At 39.4% G+C, this 25,045-nt stretch overlaps 1 protein-coding gene across 2 annotated transcripts in view; it reads right to left on the minus strand.

The window, feature by feature from the left end:
- Positions 1-390: 390 nt before the first annotated feature.
- Positions 391-25,045, minus strand: part of LOC123748576 (uncharacterized) — a 95,155-nt gene continuing 70,500 nt past the window's right edge. Inside the window, exon 5 of one of the 2 annotated variants that reach the window (XM_045730742.2) lies at positions 391-3,014. In XM_045730742.2, the coding sequence (XP_045586698.1) occupies positions 2,647-3,014 (368 nt within the window). In that variant the 3' untranslated portion in view covers positions 391-2,646. Of the gene's footprint in view, positions 3,015-17,354; positions 18,570-25,045 lie in introns of those variants that run through there. The other variant, XM_045730743.2, reaches the window with a different exon arrangement.

The following is a 25,045-nucleotide window of genomic DNA, read 5'->3' on the forward strand; positions in this document are numbered from 1 at the left end:
TTCTATAAGAAAATTCGACGTAAATAGGAGGCAGTAGAGCTCCGATAAACCAGCGCTAAATCTTCAATATGAAGAATGTTGCTGCTCTCTGATTGGCCAAACGAAACACAGTAGTGACCTCTATCGGCACGCAGGTGAACCAACAATTTTCTTCCTAAGTGGACCTTATTGAATCGCATCTAAGCATCTTCTTAGGGCGCACTTAGGAACCTTCGTAGCAAACCCACTTACGAAGAAATACACAGCTTCCTGAATCTAGGTCCAGACCTTTAGTCTCAACTGTGCAGTCGCCACACGTCCACTGTCGACGAGATAACTATGTAGGTGAGAGCTAATAATAATAATAATAATAATAATAATAATAATAATATTAATAATAATAATAATAATAATAATAATAGTTTATTTGCAAGAAGGTACAATGGGTTGATGTGATTACGTAAAATTTTTATTTTCATATTCAAGCAAAGTCACTAACACAAAGTTTTATCTGGTTTTGACCATCAGTCACAGACAGAGATGTATCCACTCCATTCACCTGGGCTCTAGGAGACTTGAACCACAGACCCCATGCATATGAGGCTGAAGCGTTATCGACCTTTCCTTATTAAGACTACTCAATAGCTCGGTCGAAAGAGCTTTGGCCTCACGCGTGAGGGGGTTCGCGGTTTGAGTCTCCTAGAGCCCAGGTTAATGGAATGTTTATTTCCCCGGAAGTGTGAATGGCAATTTGTATGAATAGTATTCTTGATGAACCATGTGTTGACATTAGCAGAATCTATAACTAAGTATACTTCAGCGTGCACTTAACAGTTATTGTTCTGTTTCTGAATAGAAGCAGATTGACAAGTAAATGGATGGATAAAGGGATAGATTTCATTCATACAGAGTATGGATGAATAGATGGAGAAATAGATTGATAAATGGATGGATGGATAAGTGGATGGGTATATAGATTGGCAGAGGGGAGATAGACAGACCCGGGCACCGCCGAATGCCTCCCCCAGAAGGTATTGGTAAGAGAAACAGACAGACAGAGACAAACAGAACTGATATTCAAAAACAGTGACAGACATACAGAGTCAAAGACAGGGAAAGAGAGACAGGGATAGAGGCAGATACAGACAAAGACATATAAAGAAAAACAGACACAGAGGGAGGCAGACTCAGACAGAAACTGAGAGACAGAGACAGAGATACAGTAGATGAGTTGATAGATAGATAGATAGATAGATAGATAGATAGATAAATGGATATTTGGAGCAATAGATGAATAGATTGATGGATAGGGGACTAGACTGAGAATAGATGGATGGATAGATTGATTGACAGATGGATATATGGAGCAATAGATGAATAAAGTGATGGATAGAGGAGTAGACTGAGGATAGCTGGACAGATAGATGGATAGATTTACAGATGCTTGGAAATAGATAGAAGGATGGATATACAGATGGATGGATATGCAAATAGATAGATGGATAGGTAGGTAGATAGATGGATGGATATGCAAATAGATAGATGGATAGGTAGGTAGATAGATAGATGGATGGATAGATATATGGATACATAGATGGATTGATGGATGGATGGAGAGACAGTGATTACATAGATAAATGGATACTTAAATAGATGGATACATAGATTAATACATGGAGGGATGGATACATAGATAGATGGATATATAGATAGATAGATACATAGATAGATGGATGGATACATTGATGGATTGATCAATTCATATAGATAGATGGAATTATAAATTCAAATAGATAGATGTAATGATAAATTCAAATAGATAGATGTAATGATAAATTCAAATAGATAGATAGATAGATAGATAGATAGATAGATAGATAGATAGATAGATAGATAGATAGATAGATAGATAGATAGATAGATAGATAGATAGATAGGAGACAGACCCCAGCAATGTCTGGTAACTCGTAGCTACATATTAACACAAAGTTCACAAGAGATATCCTGGACCCAGATTCACGAAGCAGTTACGCAAGTACTTACGAACATCTTTCCTCATTCTTTGACGGATTTGGTTACATTTATTAAACAGTTTACAAGCATGAACACTTCCCAATTAACTGTTGTTATTATTGTTATAAACAGCCTCCTGGTGCTTCGGAGCTCATTACCTGTTTAATAATTATAAACAAAGCCGCTAAAGATTGAGAAAAGATGTACAGGTTCGTAAGTGCGTGCGTAACTGCTTCGTGAATCTGGCCTCTGAATTTTTAGTGAGGTTCTTTAGAGTTTTTAAATCAGAGGCAAATCTTACAATTAAAAAAATGTAATCCGACATCTTGTCGAAAATTTTACTGATGAAAGTTTGATTAAAATACCATGTGGAGAGAAGCAGATGGCTGATAACCGTTAATAATAAGGCAAAGTGGAGACTCAAAACCTCAAGTCAACAAAAAGTGTTGATACATACATTTCTATTATTTATTTTATTATCTGTACTCATCAAGTACAACTGGAAAAAAGATGGAAAATTGTATAGCTTAAAATATAGTCAATAAAATCTGGCAAGATGATCTATAAATGGCAACAATGAATTAAAAATGGTCACTATTAAAAATATATATTCATAGTATTTAAATAATTTAAAACAATGTTATATTTCTCAATTCAAGTGCCCTGCAGACCATATATACTGTTCTCACTCTCATGGAACGTTCCCCTTAGTCCAAGAGCAACAAAATCGTACATTTCTTCATAAATATGTTCAGCTGGATCACTACATGAGTGGTCCCTGTCAGCATTGTGGGAGGTGACTGCCTCCTGAGTGATGGGACGCTGTGGGGTCCAGTCCAGCGTCGTCTTGAGGGCTGGTCGTGAAGGGGAAGCATTAATAGTGGAGGGTTGTGGGCCTGTGACCGGTGGAGCTTCTCCCACTCCTGCCTTCTGCCTTCGTAAGCGTTTCAAGATACACAAGCTTAATAACCCAACTGTTGTAACACACGCTACCCCTGCCACAACATATATCCACCATCCACCTGATAAAGTAGGCAAAATAAAGCATTATAAAATAATAAACACAACCAGAGGTGGTACCCCATATATCTATAAAATATATATAAGAGAGAACGTCTGTGTCAGGGTTCACCCCCTTCTTACTTGTGATTGGGGTCGTCCCACGGGTCTTAGCCCCTCACCGGGGACGGGCACCACAGCTCGCCCTTGGGCTCCCCCAATCAACTAAGGGCTGGCTTTATACACCCCTAGCGAGTGGGGAGGTTCAAGCTTCCTATAACTCGCCTAAACCTGCCCGTCCTGACACTGGGAAATTTTCTCTTGCTTTATCTGGTCTGTTCTGAGGTCGCCAGCTGGGTGTTCATACTGGTGTCCCAGCAACACGTCAGTGGTCTCATTAATTATTTTGGCTAAGGATGCAATATCACGTGCAGTGCAAGGTGTCATAAAATGATCTAGACAGGACAGCTTCCCATCCTTCTCCATCTCGTAAGTGAAACTCAACACAGAATTTTGCTCGTATGCCTCCTTCAGCTCCTGCATACGTGTGACATCAGGTACCTGTGTAAAAATGTCGTCAACATACCTGCAATATAAGGCAGGTTTCAAGTTCATGTCAACTAAGACTTTCTGTTCGATGGTACCCATGGAGAAGTTTGCAAACAGGACGCCTAGGGGAGAACCCATGGTGACCCCATCTACTTGCTTATACATGTGCCCATCAGGGCTCAAGAAGGATGCCTCTTTAGTACAAGCTTGGAGTAGTTTTCTAAGAATGTTTTCTGGTATGTCACGGGCTGGATCACGATACGCTCTGTCCGCTATCATCCCGATTGTTTCATCCACAGGCACGTTGGTAAACAGTGATTCTACGTCCAACGAGGCTCTTATCCCTGTGGCCCGTGTTCCCCGCAGCAAGTCAACAAATTCCTTTGGAGACTTCAGGCTGAAGGCGCAAGGGACATAAGGAGTCAGCAAGCTGTTGAGTCGTTTCGCCAGTCTGTAGGTGGGTGTGGGTATCTGGCTGATGATTGGCCAAAGTGGGTTTCCAGGCTTGTGTGTCTTGACATTTCCATATGCATATCCAGGTTTATATTCCCCAATAATCGGCCTATTAGGCAAATTGGGCCTTCCATAGTAGGCTGAGAAGTGCGTTCTGGCTACTAGGTACGACATATATATATATATGTCGTACCTAGTAGCCAGAATGCACTTCTCGGCCTACTATGCAAGGCCCGATTTGCATAATAGGCCGAGTGATTTTCTTTATTTTCAAAAAATTGTTTCCTATTGGTTTATTTTATTATTAATATTATATTATATTAAGAGCATAAATTATTGATTTACTTATGTTAGTTTAGGTTAGGTTAAGATAAGTTAGGTTAGGTTAGGTAGGGTTAGTTAGGTTCGGTCATATATCTACGTTAATTTTAACTCCAATTTAAATTTATTTAGTGCATACATAATGAAATGAATAGCTTACATTTCATAAGAAAAAAATTAGAAAAATATTGAAATTCTGGAAAACTAGGCTTATTATGCAAATCGGGCTTTGCATAGTAACCCCTCGTATGGGGCCTCGTAACCATGGGGCCTTGTAACCTGGTGGATAGCGCGCAGGACTCTTAATTCTGTGGCGCGGGTTCGATTCCCGCACGAGGCAGAAACAAATGGGCAAAGTTTCTTTCACCCTGAATGCCCCTGTTACCTAGCAGTAAATAGGTACCTGGGAGTTAGTCAGCTGTCACGGGGTGCTTCCTGGGGGTGGAGGCCTGGTCGAGGACCGGGCCGCGGGGACACTAAAGCCCCGAAATCATCTCAAGATAGTAGGCCGAGAAGTGCGTTCTGGCTACAAGGTTCGACATATATATATATATATATATATATATATATATATATATATATATATATATATATATATATATATATATATATATATATATATATATATATATATATATATATATATATATATATATATATATATATATATATATTATTAAATATGACCGAAAAAGTAAGATTAATAATTCTAACACGAATTTTCTCAATCTTTCGTACATTATGCTTCACTGTTGGAGGTAAATCAAAAATCACTTCTCCAAAATTCATTTTTATTTCTAGTCTGACGCGACACGGGCGCGTTTCGTAAAACTTATTACATTTTCAAAGACTTCACAAATACACAACTGATTAGAACTTGCGTTTCCCTGATTTTATATCTACATTTGAGTGAGGTGGGAAGGGTGATGTGGCATTACATTTGAGTGAGGTGGGAAGGATGATGTGGCATTAACACAAGACAGAACACTAGAGGATATTAATAGGGTATTAAAAGTATCAACACAAGACAGAACAGAAACAATGGGTATTGAATAGAAGTGTTTGTAGAAAGCCTATTGGTCCATATTTCTTGATGCTTCTATATTGGAGCGGAGTCTTGAGGTGGGTAGAATATAGTTGTGCAATAATTGGCTGTTGATTGCTGGTGTTGACTTCTTGATGTGTAGTGCCTCGCAAACGTCAAGCCGCCTGCTATCGCTGTATCTATCGATGATTTCTGTGTTGTTTACTAGGATTTCTCTGGCGATGGTTTGGTTATGGGAAGAGATTATATGTTCCTTAATGGAGCCCTGTTGTTTATGCATCGTTAAACGCCTAGAAAGAGATGTTGTTGTCTTGCCTATATACTGGGTTTTTTGGAGCTTACAGTCCCCAAGTGGGCATTTGAAGGCATAGACGACGTTAGTCTCTTTTAAAGCGTTCTGTTTCGTGTCTGGAGAGTTTCTCATGAGTAGGCTGGCCGTTTTTCTGGTTTTATAGTAAATCGTCAGTTGTATCCTCTGATTTTTGTCTGTAGGGATAACGTTTCTATTAACAATATCTTTCAGGACCCTTTCCTCTGTTTTATGAGCTGTGGAAAAGAAGTTCCTGTAAAATAGTCTAATAGGGGGTATAGGTGTTGTGTTAGTTGTCTCTTCGGAGGTTGCATGGCTTTTCACTTTCCTTCTTATGATGTCTTCGATGAAACCATTGGAGAAGCCGTTATTGACTAGAACCTGCCTTACCCTACAGAGTTCTTCGTCGACTTGCTTCCATTCTGAGCTGTGGCTGAGAGCACGGTCGACGTATGCGTTAACAACACTCCTCTTGTACCTGTCAGGGCAGTCGCTGTTGGCATTTAGGCACATTCCTATGTTTGTTTCCTTTGTGTAGACTGCAGTGTGGAAACCTCCGCCCTTTTCCATGACTGTTACATCTAGAAAAGGCAGCTTCCCATCCTTTTCCGTCTCGTAAGTGAAACGCAGCACGGAACTCTGCTCAAATGCCTCCTTCAGCTCCTGCAGATGTCTGACATCAGGTACCTGTGTAAAAATGTCGTCAACATACCTGCAGTATATGGCCGGTTTCAAGTTCATGTCGACTAAGACTTTTTGCTCGATGGTACCCATGTAGAAGTTTGCAAACAGGACACCTAGGGGAGAACCCATGGCGACCCCATCTACTTGCTTATACATGTGCCCATCCGGGCTCAAGAAGGGTGCCTCTTTAGTACAAGCTTGGAGTAGTTTCCTCAGAATACTTTCTGGCATGTCAAGAGGAGTACAGGCTGGATCACGATACACTCTGTCGGCTATCATTCCGATTGTCTCGTCCACAGGTACGTTGGTAAACAGCGATTCTACGTCCAACGAGGCTCTTATCCCTGTGGCCCGTGCGCCCCGCAGTAAGTCCACAAATTCCTTTGGAGACTTCAGGCTGAAGGCGCAAGGAACATAAGGAGTCAGCAGGCCGTTGAGTCGCTTCGCCAATCTGTACGTGGGTGTGGGTATCTGGCTATTGATTGGCCGAAGTGGGTTTCCAGGCTTGTGCGTCTTGACATTTCCATACGCATATCCAGGTTTATATTCCCCAATGATCTTTGGCAGGTGGAGTCCGGATTTCTTGGCGTTCACAGTTTCGATCAGTTTGTTGACCTTTGCTTTTAATTCGGCTGTAGTGTCCTTCGTTACCCTTTGGAACTTAGTTTGGTCAGAGAGTATGATGTTCATTTTCGCCAGATATTCGTCTTTTTTAAGAATGACATATATTGGCGACTTGTCACCTCTCCTGACAACTATCTCCTTGTTCTCACGAAGGCTTTTAGCTGCCGCTCTAAGCTCGGGGGACAGTATGGTGCTTCTGTAGTTGCCTCGATTCTTTCCTCCTTCCGCAATAAGTTCTGCTTGTAAGGTATCTTTGGTAGTGACCTTCTTTTGTGTCTCGAGGTCGAATATGTCGTCCAACAGAATTTCCAACTCCACTTTCCGGGCCATTTCACTCTGTCTGGACATAACATGACAGTTTATGCCCAGATTTAGGAGAGTGACTTGGTCCTCAGTGAGGTTAATTCCTGCAAGGTTCAGGAAGCCATCTCTTGGTCGTGGAATTGCCATAGGTCCTCCATATAATGTTGTTAGTTTCTTGATAATCCTTGTTTCAGTGCTGAGGTGATGTTGGTCTGTGAGGATGTCGAGGTGTTGTTCAATGCGGGTACGGATACTATGGTCGATGTTGCTATTTCTCCACTCGTTTGTAGCATGAAGTAGTTGCGTTTTGTTGTCTTTGATTTCATTCTCTGCCTTGTATATCTGATCACAGAAGCACCATACTGTCCCCCGAGCTTAGAGCGGCAGCTAAAAGCCTTCGTGAGAACAAGGAGATAGTTGTCAGGAGAGGTGACAAGTCGCCAATATATGTCATTCTTAAAAAAGACGAATATCTGGCGAAAATGAACATGATACTCTCTGACCAAACTAAGTTCCAAAGGGTAACGAAGGACACTACAGCCGAATTAAAAGCAAAGGTCAACAAACTGATCGAAACTGTGAACGCCAAGAAATCCGGACTCCACCTGCCAAAGATCATTGGGGAATATAAACCTGGATATGCGTATGGAAATGTCAAGACGCACAAGCCTGGAAACCCACTTCGGCCAATCATTAGCCAGATACCCACACCCACGTACAGATTGGCGAAGCGACTCAACGGCCTGCTGACTCCTTATGTTCCTTGCGCCTTCAGCCTGAAGTCTCCAAAGGAATTTGTGGACTTACTGCGGGGCGCACGGGCCACAGGGATAAGAGCCTCGTTGGACGTAGAATCGCTGTTTACCAACGTACCTGTGGACGAGACAATCGGAATGATAGCCGACAGAGTGTATCGTGATCCAGCCTGTACTCCTCTTGACATGCCAGAAAGTATTCTGAGGAAACTACTCCAAGCTTGTACTAAAGAGGCACCCTTCTTGAGCCCGGATGGGCACATGTATAAGCAAGTAGATGGGGTCGCCATGGGTTCTCCCCTAGGTGTCCTGTTTGCAAACTTCTACATGGGTACCATCGAGCAAAAAGTCTTAGTCGACATGAACTTGAAACCGGCCATATACTGCAGGTATGTTGACGACATTTTTACACAGGTACCTGATGTCAGACATCTGCAGGAGCTGAAGGAGGCATTTGAGCAGAGTTCCGTGCTGCGTTTCACTTACGAGACGGAAAAGGATGGGAAGCGGCCTTTTCTAGATGTAACAGTCATGGAAAAGGGCGGAGGTTTCCACACTGCAGTCTACACAAAGGAAACAAACATAGGAATGTGCCTAAATGCCAACAGCGACTGCCCTGACAGGTACAAGAGGAGTGTTGTTAACGCATACGTCGACCGTGCTCTCAGCCACAGCTCAGAATGGAAGCAAGTCGACGAAGAACTCTGTAGGGTAAGGCAGGTTCTAGTCAATAACGGCTTCTCCAATGGTTTCATCGAAGACATCATAAGAAGGAAAGTGAAAAGCCATGCAACCTCCGAAGAGACAACTAACACAACACCTATACCCCCTATTAGACTATTTTACAGGAACTTCTTTTCCACAGCTCATAAAACAGAGGAAAGGGTCCTGAAAGATATTGTTAATAGAAACGTTATCCCTACAGACAAAAATCAGAGGATACAACTGACGATTTACTATAAAACCAGAAAAACGGCCAGCCTACTCATGAGAAACTCTCCAGACACGAAACAGAACGCTTTAAAAGAGACTAACGTCGTCTATGCCTTCAAATGCCCACTTGGGGACTGTAAGCTCCAAAAAACCCAGTATATAGGCAAGACAACAACATCTCTTTCTAGGCGTTTAACGATGCATAAACAACAGGGCTCCATTAAGGAACATATAATCTCTTCCCATAACCAAACCATCGCCAGAGAAATCCTAGTAAACAACACAGAAATCATCGATAGATACAGCGATAGCAGGCGGCTTGACGTTTGCGAGGCACTACACATCAAGAAGTCAACACCAGCAATCAACAGCCAATTATTGCACAACTATATTCTACCCACCTCAAGACTCCGCTCCAATATAGAAGCATCAAGAAATATGGACCAATAGGCTTTCTACAAACACTTCTATTCAATATCCATTGTTTCGTGTTCTGTCTTGTGTTGATACTTTTAATACCCTATTAATATCCTCTAATGCCACATCATCCTTCCCACCTTACTCAAATGTAATGCCACATCACCCTTCCCACCTCACTCAAATGTAGATATAAAATCAGGGAAACGCAAGTTCTAATCAGTTGTGTATTTGTGAAGTCTTTGAAAATGTAATAAGTTTTACGAAACGCGCCCGTGTCGCGTCAGACTAGAAATAAAAATGAATTTTGGAGAAGTGATTTTTGATTTACCTCCAACAGTGAAGCATAATGTACGAAAGATTGAGAAAATTCGTGTTAGAATTATTAATCTTACTTTTTCGGTCATATTTAATAAAATATATATATTAGTATATTTTGGTAGCAATCTTTCCTGTAGACATATATTATTAAATATGACCGAAAAAGTAAGATTAATAATTCTAACACGAACTTTCTCGATCTTTCATACGTTTCTTTTCACTGTTGGTGGTAATTAAAAATCAATTCTCCAAAATTCATTTTTATTTCTAGTCTGACGCGACACTTGAGTGCGTTTCGTAAAACTTATTACATTTTCAAAGACTTTAGTTTACACATACACAACTGAATAGAACTTACACATCTTCGATTTGTTTATATCTACATTTGAGTGAGGTGGATGGGGTGAGGTGGTATTAATAGGGTATTAAATTCCTAAACACAAGACAGAACACGAAACAATGGGTATTGAATGGAAGTGATTGTAGAAAGCCTATTGGTCCATATTTCTTGATGCTTCTATATTGGAGCGGAGTCTTGAGGTGGGTAGAATATAGTTGTGCATTAATTGGCTGTTGATTGTTGGTGTTGACTTCTTGATGTGTAATGCCTCGCAGACGTCAAGCCGCCTGCTATCGCTGTATCTATCGATGATTTCTGTGTTGTTTACTAGGATTTCTCTGGTGATGGTCTGGTTGTGGGAAGAGATTTTATGTTCCTTAATAGAGCCCTGTTGCTTATGCATCGTTAATCGCCTGGAAAGAGATATTGTTGTCTTGCCTATATACTGAGTTCTTTGAGGCTTACAGTCCCCAAGTGGGCATTTGAAGGCATAGACGACGTTGGTCTCTTTTAAAGCGTTCTGCTTTGTGTCTGGAGAGTTTCTCATGATTAGGTTGGCCGTTTTTTTGGTTTTATAGTAAATCGTCAATTGTATCTTCTGATTTTTGTCTGTAGGGATAACGATCCTATAAACAATATCTTTCCGGACCCTTTCCTCCATTTTATGAGCTGTGGAAAAGAAGTTCCTGGAAAATAGTCTAATAAGGAGTTAAGGTGTTGTGTTAGTTGTCTCTTCAGAAGTTGCATGGCGTTTCACCTTCCTTCTTATGATGTCTTCAATGAAACCATTGGAGAATCCGTTGTTGACTAGGACCTGCCTTACCCTACAGAGTTCTTCATCGACTTGCTTCCATCCTGAGCTGTAGCTGAGAGCACGGTCGACATAACCATTAACAACACTCCTCTTGTACCTGTCTGGGCAGTCGCTGTTGGCATTGAGGCACATTCCTATGTTTGTTTCCTTAGTGTAGACTGCAGTGTGGAAACCTTCTCTCCTTTCCATGACTGCTACATCTAGAAAGGGCAGCTTCCCATACTTCTCCATCTCGTAAGTGAAACACAACACCGAATTCCGTTAAAATGCCTCTTTCAGCGCTTTCAGATGTCTGACATCAGGTACCTGCGTTAAAGCTTCGTCAACATACCTGCAGTATATGGCCGGTTTCAAGATCATGTCGACTAAGACCTTCTGTTCGATGGTACCCATGTAGGAGTTCGCAAACAGGACACCTAGGGGAGAACCCATGGCGACCCCATCTACTTGCTTATAGATGTGCCCATCCGGGCTCAAGAAGGGTGCCTCTTTAGTACAAGCTTGGAGTAGTTTCCTTAGAATGTTTTCTGGTATGTCAAGAGGAGTACAGGCCGGATCACGATACACTCTGTCAGCTATCATCCCGATTGTTTCATCCACGGGAACGTTGGCAAACAGTGATTCTACGTCCAACGAGGCTCTTATCCCTGCGGCCTATGTTCCTCGCAGTAAGTCAACAAATTCCTTTGGAGACTTCAGGCTGAAGGCGCAAGGGACATAAGGGGTCATCAGGCCGTTGAGTTGCTTTGCCAGTCTGGCAAAGATATATACGTATTTTGGCGACTTGTCACCTCTCCTGACGACTATCTCTTTGTTCTCACGAGGGCTCTTAGCTGCCGCTTTGATCTTGGGGGACAGTATGGTGCTTCTGTAGTTGCCTCGAATCTTTCCTCCTTCTGCGATAAGTTCAGCTTGTAAGGTGTCTTTGGTGTTGACCTTTTTTTGTGTCTCGAGGTCGAATATGTCATCCAACAGGATCTCCAACTCCACTTTCCGGGCCATCTCACTTGCTCTGGATATAATGTGACAGTTTATACCCAGATTTAGGAGAGTGACTTGTTCCTCAGTGAGGTTGATTCCAGCTAGGTTCAGGAAGCCGTCTCTTGGTCGTGGAATTGCCATAGGTCCTCCATATAATGTTGTTAGTTTCTTGATTATCCTCGTTTCGGTGCTGAGGTGATGTCGATCTGTGAGGATGTCGAGGTGTTGCTCGATACGTGTACGGAGGTTTTCGTCGATGTTGCTGTTTCTCCATTGGTTTGTAGCATGAAGTAGTTGCGTTTTGTTGTCTTTGATTTCATTTTCTGCTTTGTGTATCTGATTTCGAACAAGATCTTGGAGATATTTTATCGTGAAGGCTTGATTCCTTGCTGCTGGGTCGTGCGTTTTAATATTAGTATATTTTGGTAACAGTCTTTCTTGTAAACATATATTATTAAATATGACCGAAAAAGGAAGATTAATAATTCTAACACGAATTTTCTCAATATTTCTTGTTTCAATTCACTGTCGATGGTAATTGAAACATCAATTCAACAGAAATCATTTTTATTTCTAGTCTGATGCGACGCTTGAACGCGTTTCGTAATAACTTATTACATTTTCAAAGACTTTAGTTTACACACACACAACTATAACCTGCAAACAATAAACAGAGTTCTTCTATGCTATAATTTTAAACATCTTTAATCTTATATACATGTATTTGGGTGAGGTGATATGTTACAACAGTTTTGGATGAGGTGAACAAAACTTTCAACACAAGACAGAACACGAAACAATGGGTATATATTGGGTAAATTAATGGGAAGAATGGAAGTATCTGCAAAAAACCTGTTGGCCCATATTTCTTGATGCTTCTATATTGGTACGGAGTCTTGAAGTGGGTAGAATATAGTTGTGCATTAATTGGCTGTTGATTGCTGGTGTTGACTTCTTGATGTGTAGTGAATCGCAGATGTCAAGCCGCCTGCTATCGCTGTATCTATCGATGATTTCTGTGTTGTTTGTTAAGATTTCTCTGGTGATGGCCTGATTGTGGGAAAAGATTATATGTTCCTTAATAGAGCCCTGTTGCTTATGCATCGTTAATCGCCTGGAAAGAGATGTTGTTGTCTTGCCTATATACTGAGTTCTTTGAGGCTTACAGTCCCCAAGTGGGCATTTGAAGGCATAGACGCAGTTGGTCTCTTTTAAAGCGTTCTGCTTTGTGTCTAGAGAGTTTCTCATGAGTAGGTTGGCCGTTTTTTTGGTTTTATAGTAAATCATCAATTGTATCTTCTGATTTTTGTCTGTCGGGATAACGTTCCTATCAACAATATCTTTCCAGACCCTTTCCTCGGTTTGATGAGCTGTGGAAAAGAAGTTCTTGTAAAATAGTCTAATAGGGGGTAAAGGTGTTGTGTTAGTTGTCTCTTCAGAGGTTGCATGGCGTTTCACTTTCCTTCCTATGATGTCTTCAACGAAACCATTGGAGAAGCCATTGTTGACTAAGACCTGCCTTACCCTACAGAGTTCTTCATCGACTTGTTTCCATCCTGAGCTGTGGCTGAGAGCACGGTCGACATAAGCATTAACAACACTCCTCTTGTACATGTTTGGGCAGTCACAGTTGGCATTGAGGCACATTCCTATGTTTGTTTCCTTAGTGTAGACTGCAGTGTGGAAACCTTCGCTCCTTTCCATGACTGTTACATCTAGAAAGGGCAGCTTCCCATCCTTCTCCATCTCGTAAGTGAAACGCAACACAGAATTCCGCTCAAATGCCTCTTTCAGCTCTTGCAGATGTCTGACATCAGGTACCTGTGTGAAAATTTCGTCGACATACCTGCAGTATATGGCCGGTTTCAAGTTCATGTCGACTAAGACTTTTTCTTCGATGGTACCCATGTAGCAGTTCGCAAACAGGACACCTAGGGGAGAACCCATGGCGACCCCATCTACTTGCTTATACATGTGCCCATCCGGGCTCAAGAAGGGTGCCTCTTAAGTACAAGCTTGGAGTAGTTTCCTTAGAATGTTTTCTGGTATGTCAAGAGGAGTACTGGCCGGATCACGATATACTCTGTCCGCTTTCATCCCGATTGTTTCATCCACAGGTATGTTGGCAAACAGTGATTCTACGTCCAACGAGGCTCTTATCCCTGCAGCCTGTGTTCCTCGCAGTAAGTCAACAAATTCCTTTGTAGACTTCAGGCTGAAGGCGCAAGGGACATAAGCGGTCAGCAAGTCGTTGAGTCGCTTTGCCAGTCTGTACGTGGGTGTGGGTATTTGGCTGATGATTGGCCGAATTGGGTTTCCAGGCTTGTGTGTCTTGACATTACCATACACATACCCATTTTTGTATTCCCCAATAATCTTTGGCAGATGGAGTCCGGATTTCTTGCCGTTCACAGTTTCGATCAATCTTTTAACCTTTGCTTTCAATTTGGCTGTAGTGTCCTTCGTTAGTCATTGGAATTTAGTTTGGTCAGCGAGTATGAGGTTCATTTTCGCCAGATATCCGTCTTTTTTAAGAATGACGTATATTGGTGACTTGTCACTTCTCCTGACGACTATCTCCTTGTTCTCACGAGGGCTCTTAGCTGCCGCTTTGAGCTCGGGGGACAGTATGGTGCTTCTGTAGTTGCCTCGAATCTTTCCTCCTTCTGCGATAAGTTCCGCTTGTAAGGTGTCTTTGGTGGTGACCTTTTTTTGTGTCTCGAGGTTGAATATGTCGTCCAACAGGCTCTCCAACTCCACTTTCCGGCACTTGGTCTGGACATAACGTGACAGTTTATACCCAGATTTAGGAGAGTCACTTGTTCCTCAGTGAGGTTGATTCCAGCTAGGTTCAAGAACCGTCTCTTGGTCTTGGAATTGCCATAGGTCATCCATACAATGTTGTTAGTTTCTTGATTATCCTAGTTTCGGTACTGAGGTGATGTCGATCTGTGAGGATGTCGAGGTGTTGCTCGATACGAGTACGGAGGTTTTCGTCGATGTTGCCGTTTCTCCATTGGTTTGTAGTATGAAGTAGTTACGTTTTGTTGTCTTTGATTTCATTTTCTGCCTTGTGTATCTGATTTCGAACCAAATCTTGGCGATATTTTATCATGAAGGCTTGATTCCTTGCTACTGGGTCGTGCATTTTAATATTAGTATATTTTGGTAGCAGTCTTTCTTGTGAACATATTATTAAATATGACCGAAAAAGTAAGATTAATAATTCTACACGAATTTTCTCAATATATCTTATGTTTCTTTTCACTGTCGATGGTAATTGAAAAATCAATTCTCCAAAATTCATTTTTATTTCTAGTCTGACGCGAAGCTTGAATGCGTTTTGTAATAACTTATTACATTTCCAAAGACTTTAGTTTAAACATACACAACAATAAACAGAGTTCTTCTATGCTATAATTTAAAACAGCTTTCATCTTATATACCTGCATTTGGGTGAGGTGATATGTTACAACAGTTTTGGATGAGGTGAACAAAACTTTCAACACAAGACAGAACACGAAAAAATCGGTATATATTGGGTAAATTAAAGGGAAGAATGGAAGTAACTGCATAGGGCCTATTGGCCCATATTGAATTAATTGAATTATTGTGAATTAATTGTTTTTCGACTACCTAACCTACCTAACCTAACCTAACTTTGTCTGGTACCTAACCTAACCTAACTTATAAAGACAGGTTAGGTTAGGTTAGGTAGGGTTGGTTAGGTTCGGTCATATATCTACGTTAATTTTAACTCCAATAAAAAAAAATTGACCTCATACATAATGAAATGGGAAGCTTTACCATTTCATAAGAAAAAAATTAGAGAAAATATAATAATTCAGCAAAACTTGGCTTATTAGGCAAATCGGGCCTTGCATAGTAGGCTGAAAAGTGCATTCTGGCTACTAGGTACGACATATATATATATATATATATATATATATATATATATATATATATATATATATATATATATATATATATATATATATATATATATATATATATATATATATGTCGTACCTAGTAGCCAGAACTCACTTCTCAGCCTACTATTCAAGGCCCGATTTGCCTAATAAGCCAAGTTTTCCTGAATTAATATATTTACTATAATTTTTTTCTTATGAAATGATAAAGCAACCCTTTTCACTATGTATGAGGTCAATTTTTTTTTATTGGAGTTAAAATTAACGTAGATATATGACCGAACCTAACCAACCCTACCTAACCTAACCTAACCTATATTTATAGGTAAGGTTAGGTTAGGTAGTCAAAAAAAGCTAGGTTAGGTTAGGTTAGGTAGGTTAGGTAGACGAAAAAACATTAATTCATGAAAACTTGGCTTATTAGGCAAATCGGGCCTTGAATAGTAGGCTGAGAAGTGCGTTCTGGCTATTAGGTACGACATATATATATATATATATATATATATATATATATATATATATATATATATATATATATGTCGTACCTAATAGCCAGAACGCACTTCTCAGCCTACTATGCAAGGCCAAATTTGCCTAATAAGCCAAGTTTTCCTGAATTAATATATTTTCTCTAATTTTTTTCTTAAGAAATGATAAAGCTACCCGTTTCATTATGTATGAGGTCAATTTTTTTTTATTGGAGTTAAAATTAACGTAGATATATGACCGAACCTAACCAACCCTACCTAACCTAACCTAACCTATCTCTATAGGTTAGGTTAGGTTAGGTAGCCGAAAAAGTTAGGTTAGGTTAGGTTAGGTAGGTTAGGTAGTCGAAAAACAATTAATTCATGAAAACTTGGCTTATTAGGCAAATTTGGCCTTGCATAGTAGGCTGAGAAGTGCGTTCTGGCTATTAGGTACGACATATATATATATATATATATATATATATATATATATATATATGTCGTACCTAGTAGCCAGAACGCACTTCTCAGCCTACTTTGCAAGGCCCGATTTGCCTAATAAGCAAAGTTTTCCTGAATTAATATATTTTCCCTAATTTTTTTCTTATCAAATGATAAAGCTACCCATTTCATTATGTATGAGGTCAATTTTTTTTTATTGGAGTTAAAATTAACGTAGATATATGACCGAACCTAACCAACCCTACCTAACCTAACCTAACCTATCTTTATAGGTTAGGTTTGGTTAGGTAGCCGAAAAAGTTAGGTTAGGTTAGGTTAGGTAGGTTAGGTATTCGAAAAACAATTAATTCATGAAAACTTGGCTTAGTAGGCAAATCGGGCCTTGCATAGTAGGCTGAGAAGTGCGTTCTGGCTACTAGGTACGACATATATATATATATATATATATATATATATATATATATATATATATATATATATATATATATATATATATATATATATATATATTAGTATATTTTGGTAGCAGTCTTTCCTGTAGACATATATTATTAAATATGACCGAAAAAGTAAGATTAATAATTCTAACACGAATTTTCTCAATCTTTCGTACATTTTTTTTCACTGTTGGTGGTAATTCAAAAATCAATTCTCCAAAATTAATTTTTATTTCTAGTCTGACGCGACACTTGAGCGCGTTTCGTAAAATTTATTACATTTTCAAAGACTTTAGTTTAAACATACACAACTGAATAGAACTTACACATCTCCGATTTGTTTATATCTACAATTGAGTGAGGTGGATGGGGTGAGGTGGTATTTAATAAGGTATTAATTTCATCAACACAAGACAGAACACGAAACAATGGGTATTGAATAGAAGTGATTGTAGAAAGCCTATTGGTCCATATTTCTTGATGCTTCTATATTGGAGTGGAGTCTTGAGGTGGGTAGAATATAGTTGTGCATTAATTGGCTGTTGATTGCTGGTGTTGCTTCTTGATGTGTAGTGCCTCGCAAACGTCAAGCCGCCTGCTATCGCTGTATCTATCGATGATTTCTGTGTTGTTTACTAGGATTTCTCTGGCGATGGTTTGGTTGTGGGAAGAGATTATATGTTCCTTAAAGGAGCCCTGTTGCTTATGCATCGTTAAACGCCTAGAAAGAGATGTTGTTGTCTTGCCTATATACCGGGTTTTTTGGAGCTTACAGTCCCCAAGAGGGCATTTGAAGGCATAGACGACGTTGGTCTCTTTTAAAGCGTTCTGTTTTGTGTCTGGAGAGTTTCTCATGAGTAGGCTGGCCGTTTTTCTGGTTTTATAGTAAATCGTCAGTTGTATCCTCTGATTTTTGTCTGTAAGGATAACGTTTCTATAACAATATCTTTCAGGACCCGTTCCACCGTTTCATGAGCTGTGGAAAAGAAGTTCCTGTAAAATAGTCTAATAGGGGGTATAGGTGTTGTGTTGGTTGTCTCTTCAGAGGTTGCATGGCATTTCACCTTCCTTCTTATGATGTCTTCGACGAAACCATTGGAGAAGCCGTTGTTGACTAGGACCTGCCTTACCATACAGAGTTCTTCGTCGACTTGCTTCCATTCTGAGCTGTGGCTGAGAGCACGGTCGACATATGCGTTAACAACACTCCTCTTGTACCTATCTGGGCAGTCGCTTTTGGCATTTAGGCACATTCCTATGTTCGTTTCCTTACTGTAGACTGCAGTGTGGAAACCTCCGTTCTTTTCCATGACTGTTACATCTAGAAAGGGCAGCTTCCCATCCTTTTCCATCTCGTAACTGAAACGCAGCACGGAACTCCGCTCAAATGCCTCCTTCAGCTCCTGCAGATGTCTGACATCAGGTACCTGTGTAAAAAATGTCGTCAACATACCTGCAGTATATGGCCGGTTTCAAGTTCATGTCGACTAAGACTTTTTGCTCGATGGTACCCATGTAGAAGTTTGCAAACAGGACACCTAGGGGAGAACCCATGGCGACCCCATCTACTTGCTTATACATGTGCCCATCCGGGCTCAAGAAGGGTGCCTCTTTAGTGCAAGCTTGGAGTAGTTTCCTTAGGATATTTTCTGGTATGTCAAGAGGAGTACAGGCTCGATCACGATTCACTCTGTCGGCTATCATCACGATTGTCTCGTCCACTGGTACGTTGGTGAACAGCGATTCTACGTCCAACGAGGCTCTTATTCCTGTGGCCCGTGCGCCCCCGCAGTAAGTCAACAAATTCCTTTAGCGACTTCAGGCTGAAGGCGCAAGGGACATAAGGAGTCAGCAGGCCGTTGAGTCGCTTCGCTAGCCTGTACGTGGGTGTGGGTATCTGGCTAATGATTGGCCGAAGTGGGTTTCCAGGCTTGTGTGTCTTTACATTTCCATACGCATATCCAGGTTTATATTCCCCAATAATCTTTGGCAGGTGGAGTCCTGATTTCTTGGTGTTCACAATTTTGATTTCGAATTGAAAGCAAAGGTCAACAAACTAATCGAAACTGTGAACGCCAAGAAATCAGGACTCCACCTGCCAAAGATATATATATATATATATATATATATATATATATGTCGTACCTAGTAGCCAGAACTCACTTCTGAGCCTACTATGCAAGGCCCGATTTGCCTAATAAGCCAAGTTTTCATGAATTAATTGCTTTTCGACTACCTAACCTACCTAACCTAACCTAACCTAACTTTTTCGGCTACCTAACCTAACCTAACCTATAAAGATAGGTTAGGTTAGGTTAGGTAGGGTTGGTTAGGTTCGGTCATATATCTACGTTAATTTTAACTCCAATAAAAAAAAATTGACCTCTTACATAATGAAATGGTAGCTTTATCATTTCATAAGAAAAAAATTAGAGAAAATATACTAATTCATGAAAACTTGGCTTATTAGGCAAATTGGGCCTTGCATTGTTGGCTGAAAAGTGAGTTCTGGCAACTAGGTACGACATATATATATATATATATATATATATATATATATATATATATATATATATATATATATATATATGTCGTACCTAGTAGCCAGAACGCACTTCTCAGCCTACTATGCAGGGCCCGATTTGCCTAATAAGCCAAGTTTTCCTGAATTATTATATTTTCTCTAATTTTTTTCTTATGAAATGGTAAAGCTACCCATTTCATAATGTATGAGGTCAATTTTTTGTTATTGGATTTAAAATTAACGTAGATATATGACCGAACCTAACCAACCCAACCTAACCTAACCTAACCTATCTTTATAGGTTAGGTTAGGTTAGGTTGCCGAAAAAGTTAGGTTAGGTTAGGTAGGTTAGGTAGTCGAAAAACAATTAATTCATGAAAACTTGGCTTATTAGGCAAATCGGGCCTTGCATAGTAGGCTGACAAGTGCGTTCTGGCTACTAGGTACGACATATATATATATATATATATATATATATATATATATATATATATATATATATGTATATATATATATATATATATATATATATATATATATATATATATATATATATATATGTCGTACCTAGTAGCCAGAACGCACTTCTCAGCCTACTATGCAAGGCCCGATTTGCCTAATAAGCCAAGTTTTCCTGAATTATTATATTTTCTCTATTTTTTTCTAATGAAATGATAAAGCTACCCATTTCATTATGTATGATGTCAATTTCTTTTTATTGGAGTTAAAATTGACGTAGATATATGTCCGAACCTAACCAACCCTACCTAACCTAACCTAACCTATCTTTATAGGTTAGGTTAGGTTAGGTAGCATAAAAAGTTAGGTTAGGTTAGGTTAGGTAGGTTAGGTAGTCGAAAAACAATTAATTCATGAAAACTTGGCCTACTAGGCAAATTGGGCCTTGCATAGTAGGCTGAGAAGTGCGTTCTGGCTACTAGGTACGACATATATATATATATATATATATATATATATATATATATATATATATATATATATATATATATATATATATATATATATATATATATATATATATATATATATATATTAGTATATTTTGGTAGCAGTCTTTCCTGTAGACATATATTATTAAATATGACCGAAAAAGTAAGATTAATAATTCTAACACGAATTTTCTCAATCTTTCGTACATTACGCTTCACTGTTGGAGGTAAATCAAAAATCACTTCTCCAAAATTCATTTTTATTTCTAGTCTGACGCGACACGGGCGCGTTTCGTAAAACTTATTACATTTTCAAAGACTTCACAAATACACAACTCATTTAGAACGTATCTCTGATTTTATATCTACATTTGAGTGAGGTGGGAAGGGTGATGTGGCATTAACACAAGACAGAACAGGAGGGGATATTAATAGGGTATTAAAAGTATCAACACAAGACAGAACAGAAACAATGGGTATTGAATAGAAGTGTTTGTAGAAAGCCTATTGGTCCATATTTCTTGATGCTTCTATATTGGAGCGGAGTCTTGAGGTGGGTAGAATATAGTTGTGCAATAATTGGCTGTTGATTGCTGGTGTTGACTTCTTGATATGTAGTGCCTCGCAAACGTCAAGCCGCCTGCTATCGCTGTATCTATCGATGATTTCTGTGTTGTTTACTAGGATTTCTCTGGCGATGGTTTGGTTATGGGAAGAGATTATATGTTCCTTAATGGAGCCCTGTTGCTTATGCATCGTTAAACGCCTAGAAAGAGATGTTGTTGTCTTGCCTATATACTGGGTTTTTTGGAGCTTACAGTCCCCAAGTGGGCATTTGAAGGCATAGACGACATTAGTCTCTTTTAAAGCGTTCTGTTTTGTGTCTGGAGAGTTTCTCATGAGTAGGCTGGCCGTTTTTCTGGTTTTATAGTAAATCGTCAGTTGTATCCTCTGATTTTTGTCTGTAGGGATAACGTTTCTATTAACAATATCTTTCAGGACCCTTTCCTCCGTTTTATGAGCTGTGGAAAAGAAGTTCCTGTAAAATAGTCTAATAGGGGGTATAGGTGTTGTGTTAGTTGTCTCTTCAGAGGTTGCATGGCTTTTCACTTTCCTTCTTATGATGTCTTCGATGAAACCATTGGAGAAGCCGTTATTGACTAGGACCTGCCTTACCCTACAGAGTTCTTCGTCGACTTGCTTCCATTCTGAGCTGTGGCTGAGAGCACGGTCGACGTATGCGTTAACAACACTCCTCTTGTACCTGTCAGGGCAGTCGCTGTTGGCATTTAGGCACATTCCTATGTTTGTTTCCTTAGTGTAGAACAAACAAACATTCCTATGTTTGTTTCCTTAATCCTAGTAAACAACACAGAAATCATCGATAGATACAGCGATAGCAGGCGGCTTGACGTTTGCGAGGCACTACACATCAAGAAGTCAACACCAGCAATCAACAGCCAATTATTGCACAACTATATTCTACCTACCTCAGGACTCCGCTCCAATATAGAAGCATCAAGAAATATGGACCAATAGGCTTTCTACAAACACTTCTATTCAATACCCATTGTTTCTGTTCTGTCTTGTGTTGATACTTTTAATACCCTATTAATATCCCCTCCTGTTCTGTCTTGTGTTAATGCCACATCACCCTTCCCACCTCACTCAAATGTAGATATAAAATCAGAGATACGTTCTAAATCAGTTGTGTATTTGTGAAGTCTTTGAAAATGTAATAAGTTTTACGAAACGCGCCCGTGTCGCGTCAGACTAGAAATAAAAATAAATTTTGGAGAAGTGATTTTTGATTTACCTCCAACAGTGAAGCGTAATGTACGAAAGATTGAGAAAATTCGTGTTAGAATTATTAATCTTACTTTTTCGGTCATATTTAATAATATATATATATATATATATATATATATATATATATATATATATATATATATATATATATATATATATATATATATATATATATATATATATATATATATATATATATATATATATATGTCGTACCTAATAGCCAGAACGCACTTCTCAGCCTACTATGCAAGGCCCGATTTGCCTAATAAGCCAAGTTTTCCTGAATTAATATATTTCCTCTAATTTTTTTCTTATGACATGATAAAGCTACCCATTTCATTATGTATGAGGTCAATTTTTTTTATTGGAGTTAAAATTAACGTAGATATATGACCGAACCTAACCAACCCTACCTAACCTAACCTAACCTATCTTTATAGGTTAGGTTAGGTTAGGTAGCCGAAAACGTTAGGTTAGGTTAGGTTAGGTAGGTTAGGTAGACGAAAAACCATTAATTCATGAAAACTTGGCTTATTAGGCAAATTGGGCCTTGCATAGTAGGCTGAGAAGTGCGTTCTGGCTACTAGGTACGACATATATACACACACACACATATATATATATATAGAGAGAGAGAGAGAGAGAGAGAGAGAGAGAGAGAGAGAGAGAGAGAGAGAGAGAGAGAGAGAGAGAGAAGAGAGAGAGAGAGAGAGAGAGAAGAGAGAGAGAGAGAGAGAGAAGAGAGAGAGAGAGAGAAAGAGAGAGAGAGAAAGAGAGAGAGAAAGAGAGAGAGAGAGAGAGAGAGAGAGAGAGAGAGAGAGAGAGAGAGAGAGAGAGAGAGAGAGAGAGAGAGAGAGAGAGAGAGAGAGAGAGAGAGACAGGGGAACACACCCCACTCACATGACAGGGTGTCAAGGGTCAAGACGTGACAGTTGGATATGAAATGTATAACCAAACGTCAGTAGCGTTTTGCATTCATTTAAATATTAGTGTATTCAGATATTTACATGCAAAAAGAATGTTTAGATAAACATGCTCGATAAACGAGCATCGTCCATATTGCTGTTCCGTCGCTCGTCTTTGGGACTTGGACTCCAGACCAAATTTGGGTTCTGGGCACCTCTTCGTTACAGCACTAGCTGAAGTATGTAATGAAAATACTGAACGTGACATCGGGATAATGGGAGAGAGTTTGTAGCTGGAGCTATACACACTGACAAAGAAGGTGTGATGTGAAAATGGTTATAGTGATAAAAACAGTCGGAGTGAGAATGGTTACAGTGATGAAACGAGACAGGGAATTTGCGTGAGGGAAGAGACGTGGATGACATGTGTGGGGGAGGGGGGGGGACAGGACATGGAAATTGTTCATGTGGGGAGATGGGCGTTGGTGAGTATGTTCGAAGGCAGGGAGAGTGTATGTGGGGGAGACAGGGAAAGTGTGCAGGCAGAGACGGAAAGGGTAAGTGGGGCAGAAATATGGATCATGGGTTGACTTTTGCAGTAATGAAGAATGGGTGCTGTGAAAACTGACACAGTGATATGGTGAGACAAGAAAAGTGTATTGTGGCTTACAGGGAGGGTGTGTGAATATCTCGTGGTTTGTGGGTGGGGTGGGGGAAGGGAGATGAGGAGGCTGAATGGCGGGGGGGGGGGGGAGAGGGATATTGGGATACCTGGTTATTTTTAATTAATAATACTATAATTAAATCTCATATTACAGCATGCATAATTAATTTATATGATCATGATCAATTATAAATCACGTGATGTTATATTTATCATTAGATAGAGCCATTTGATAAGTAAATAAAGTCTATTCTGAATACAACTCTGGGAGTCTGTTGGACCAACACAGTTTACATTGAAATTTTTTAAAATAAATGCAACGAGGAGTTCCATCAATTGAACATTAACAAGTGTCACAATGTCGTTGCAAATGCAAGAAAAGTGCATAAGCATTTAAATAAATTAAATCGTTGTAAGTATCAGTATAATTGTGAATTACATTGTTTAGAAAAATCCAGATATCATGAAACACGAAACTACTTTTTTTTCAAATTACGTTTGAATAACTAGTCTTTACAAAAAAATATAGAATTGTGATGCTTACTGTAAATAATTACCATATTAATCAATCATTAATTTGAATTATTAATGTGACCAGAATTTTAGATTCGTAAATGCGGTAATAGTTATTACAAGGAAAACTGGTTAGCTCTCCAGACCACACCAGTCACATTAATTTTTGCCAACCCGCCATAAAGCTAAATTATGATTATCAGAGACTGAAGATATTTCCTATTGATAACATATTTAAATAAGTTTGGTGGTGATTTCCCGGAGAAATTGGCGTGAGATGGCCAGACACTTACAAGTGTCGGCAGAAATATCCGCCTAATTTTAAGATGTTTGAAGTATATACAGTAATTTAGTCCAGTTGGCAGAAATACTACATTTGGTAGCGATAATATCATTGCAGACGTGCATAGAAATCAAAGTGATTATATCAAGATGAACTTTATATAACAAAAAAAGCAAAAATTATGTTCAGAACATAATTTTAATTGTGTTGGAGATCGGAAAAAAATTACGTAATTCATGAACTCAAATCACT

The sequence above is a fragment of the Procambarus clarkii genome, chromosome 93, assembly GCF_040958095.1.
Source record: "Procambarus clarkii isolate CNS0578487 chromosome 93, FALCON_Pclarkii_2.0, whole genome shotgun sequence".
Classification (NCBI taxonomy): domain Eukaryota; kingdom Metazoa; phylum Arthropoda; class Malacostraca; order Decapoda; family Cambaridae; genus Procambarus; species Procambarus clarkii.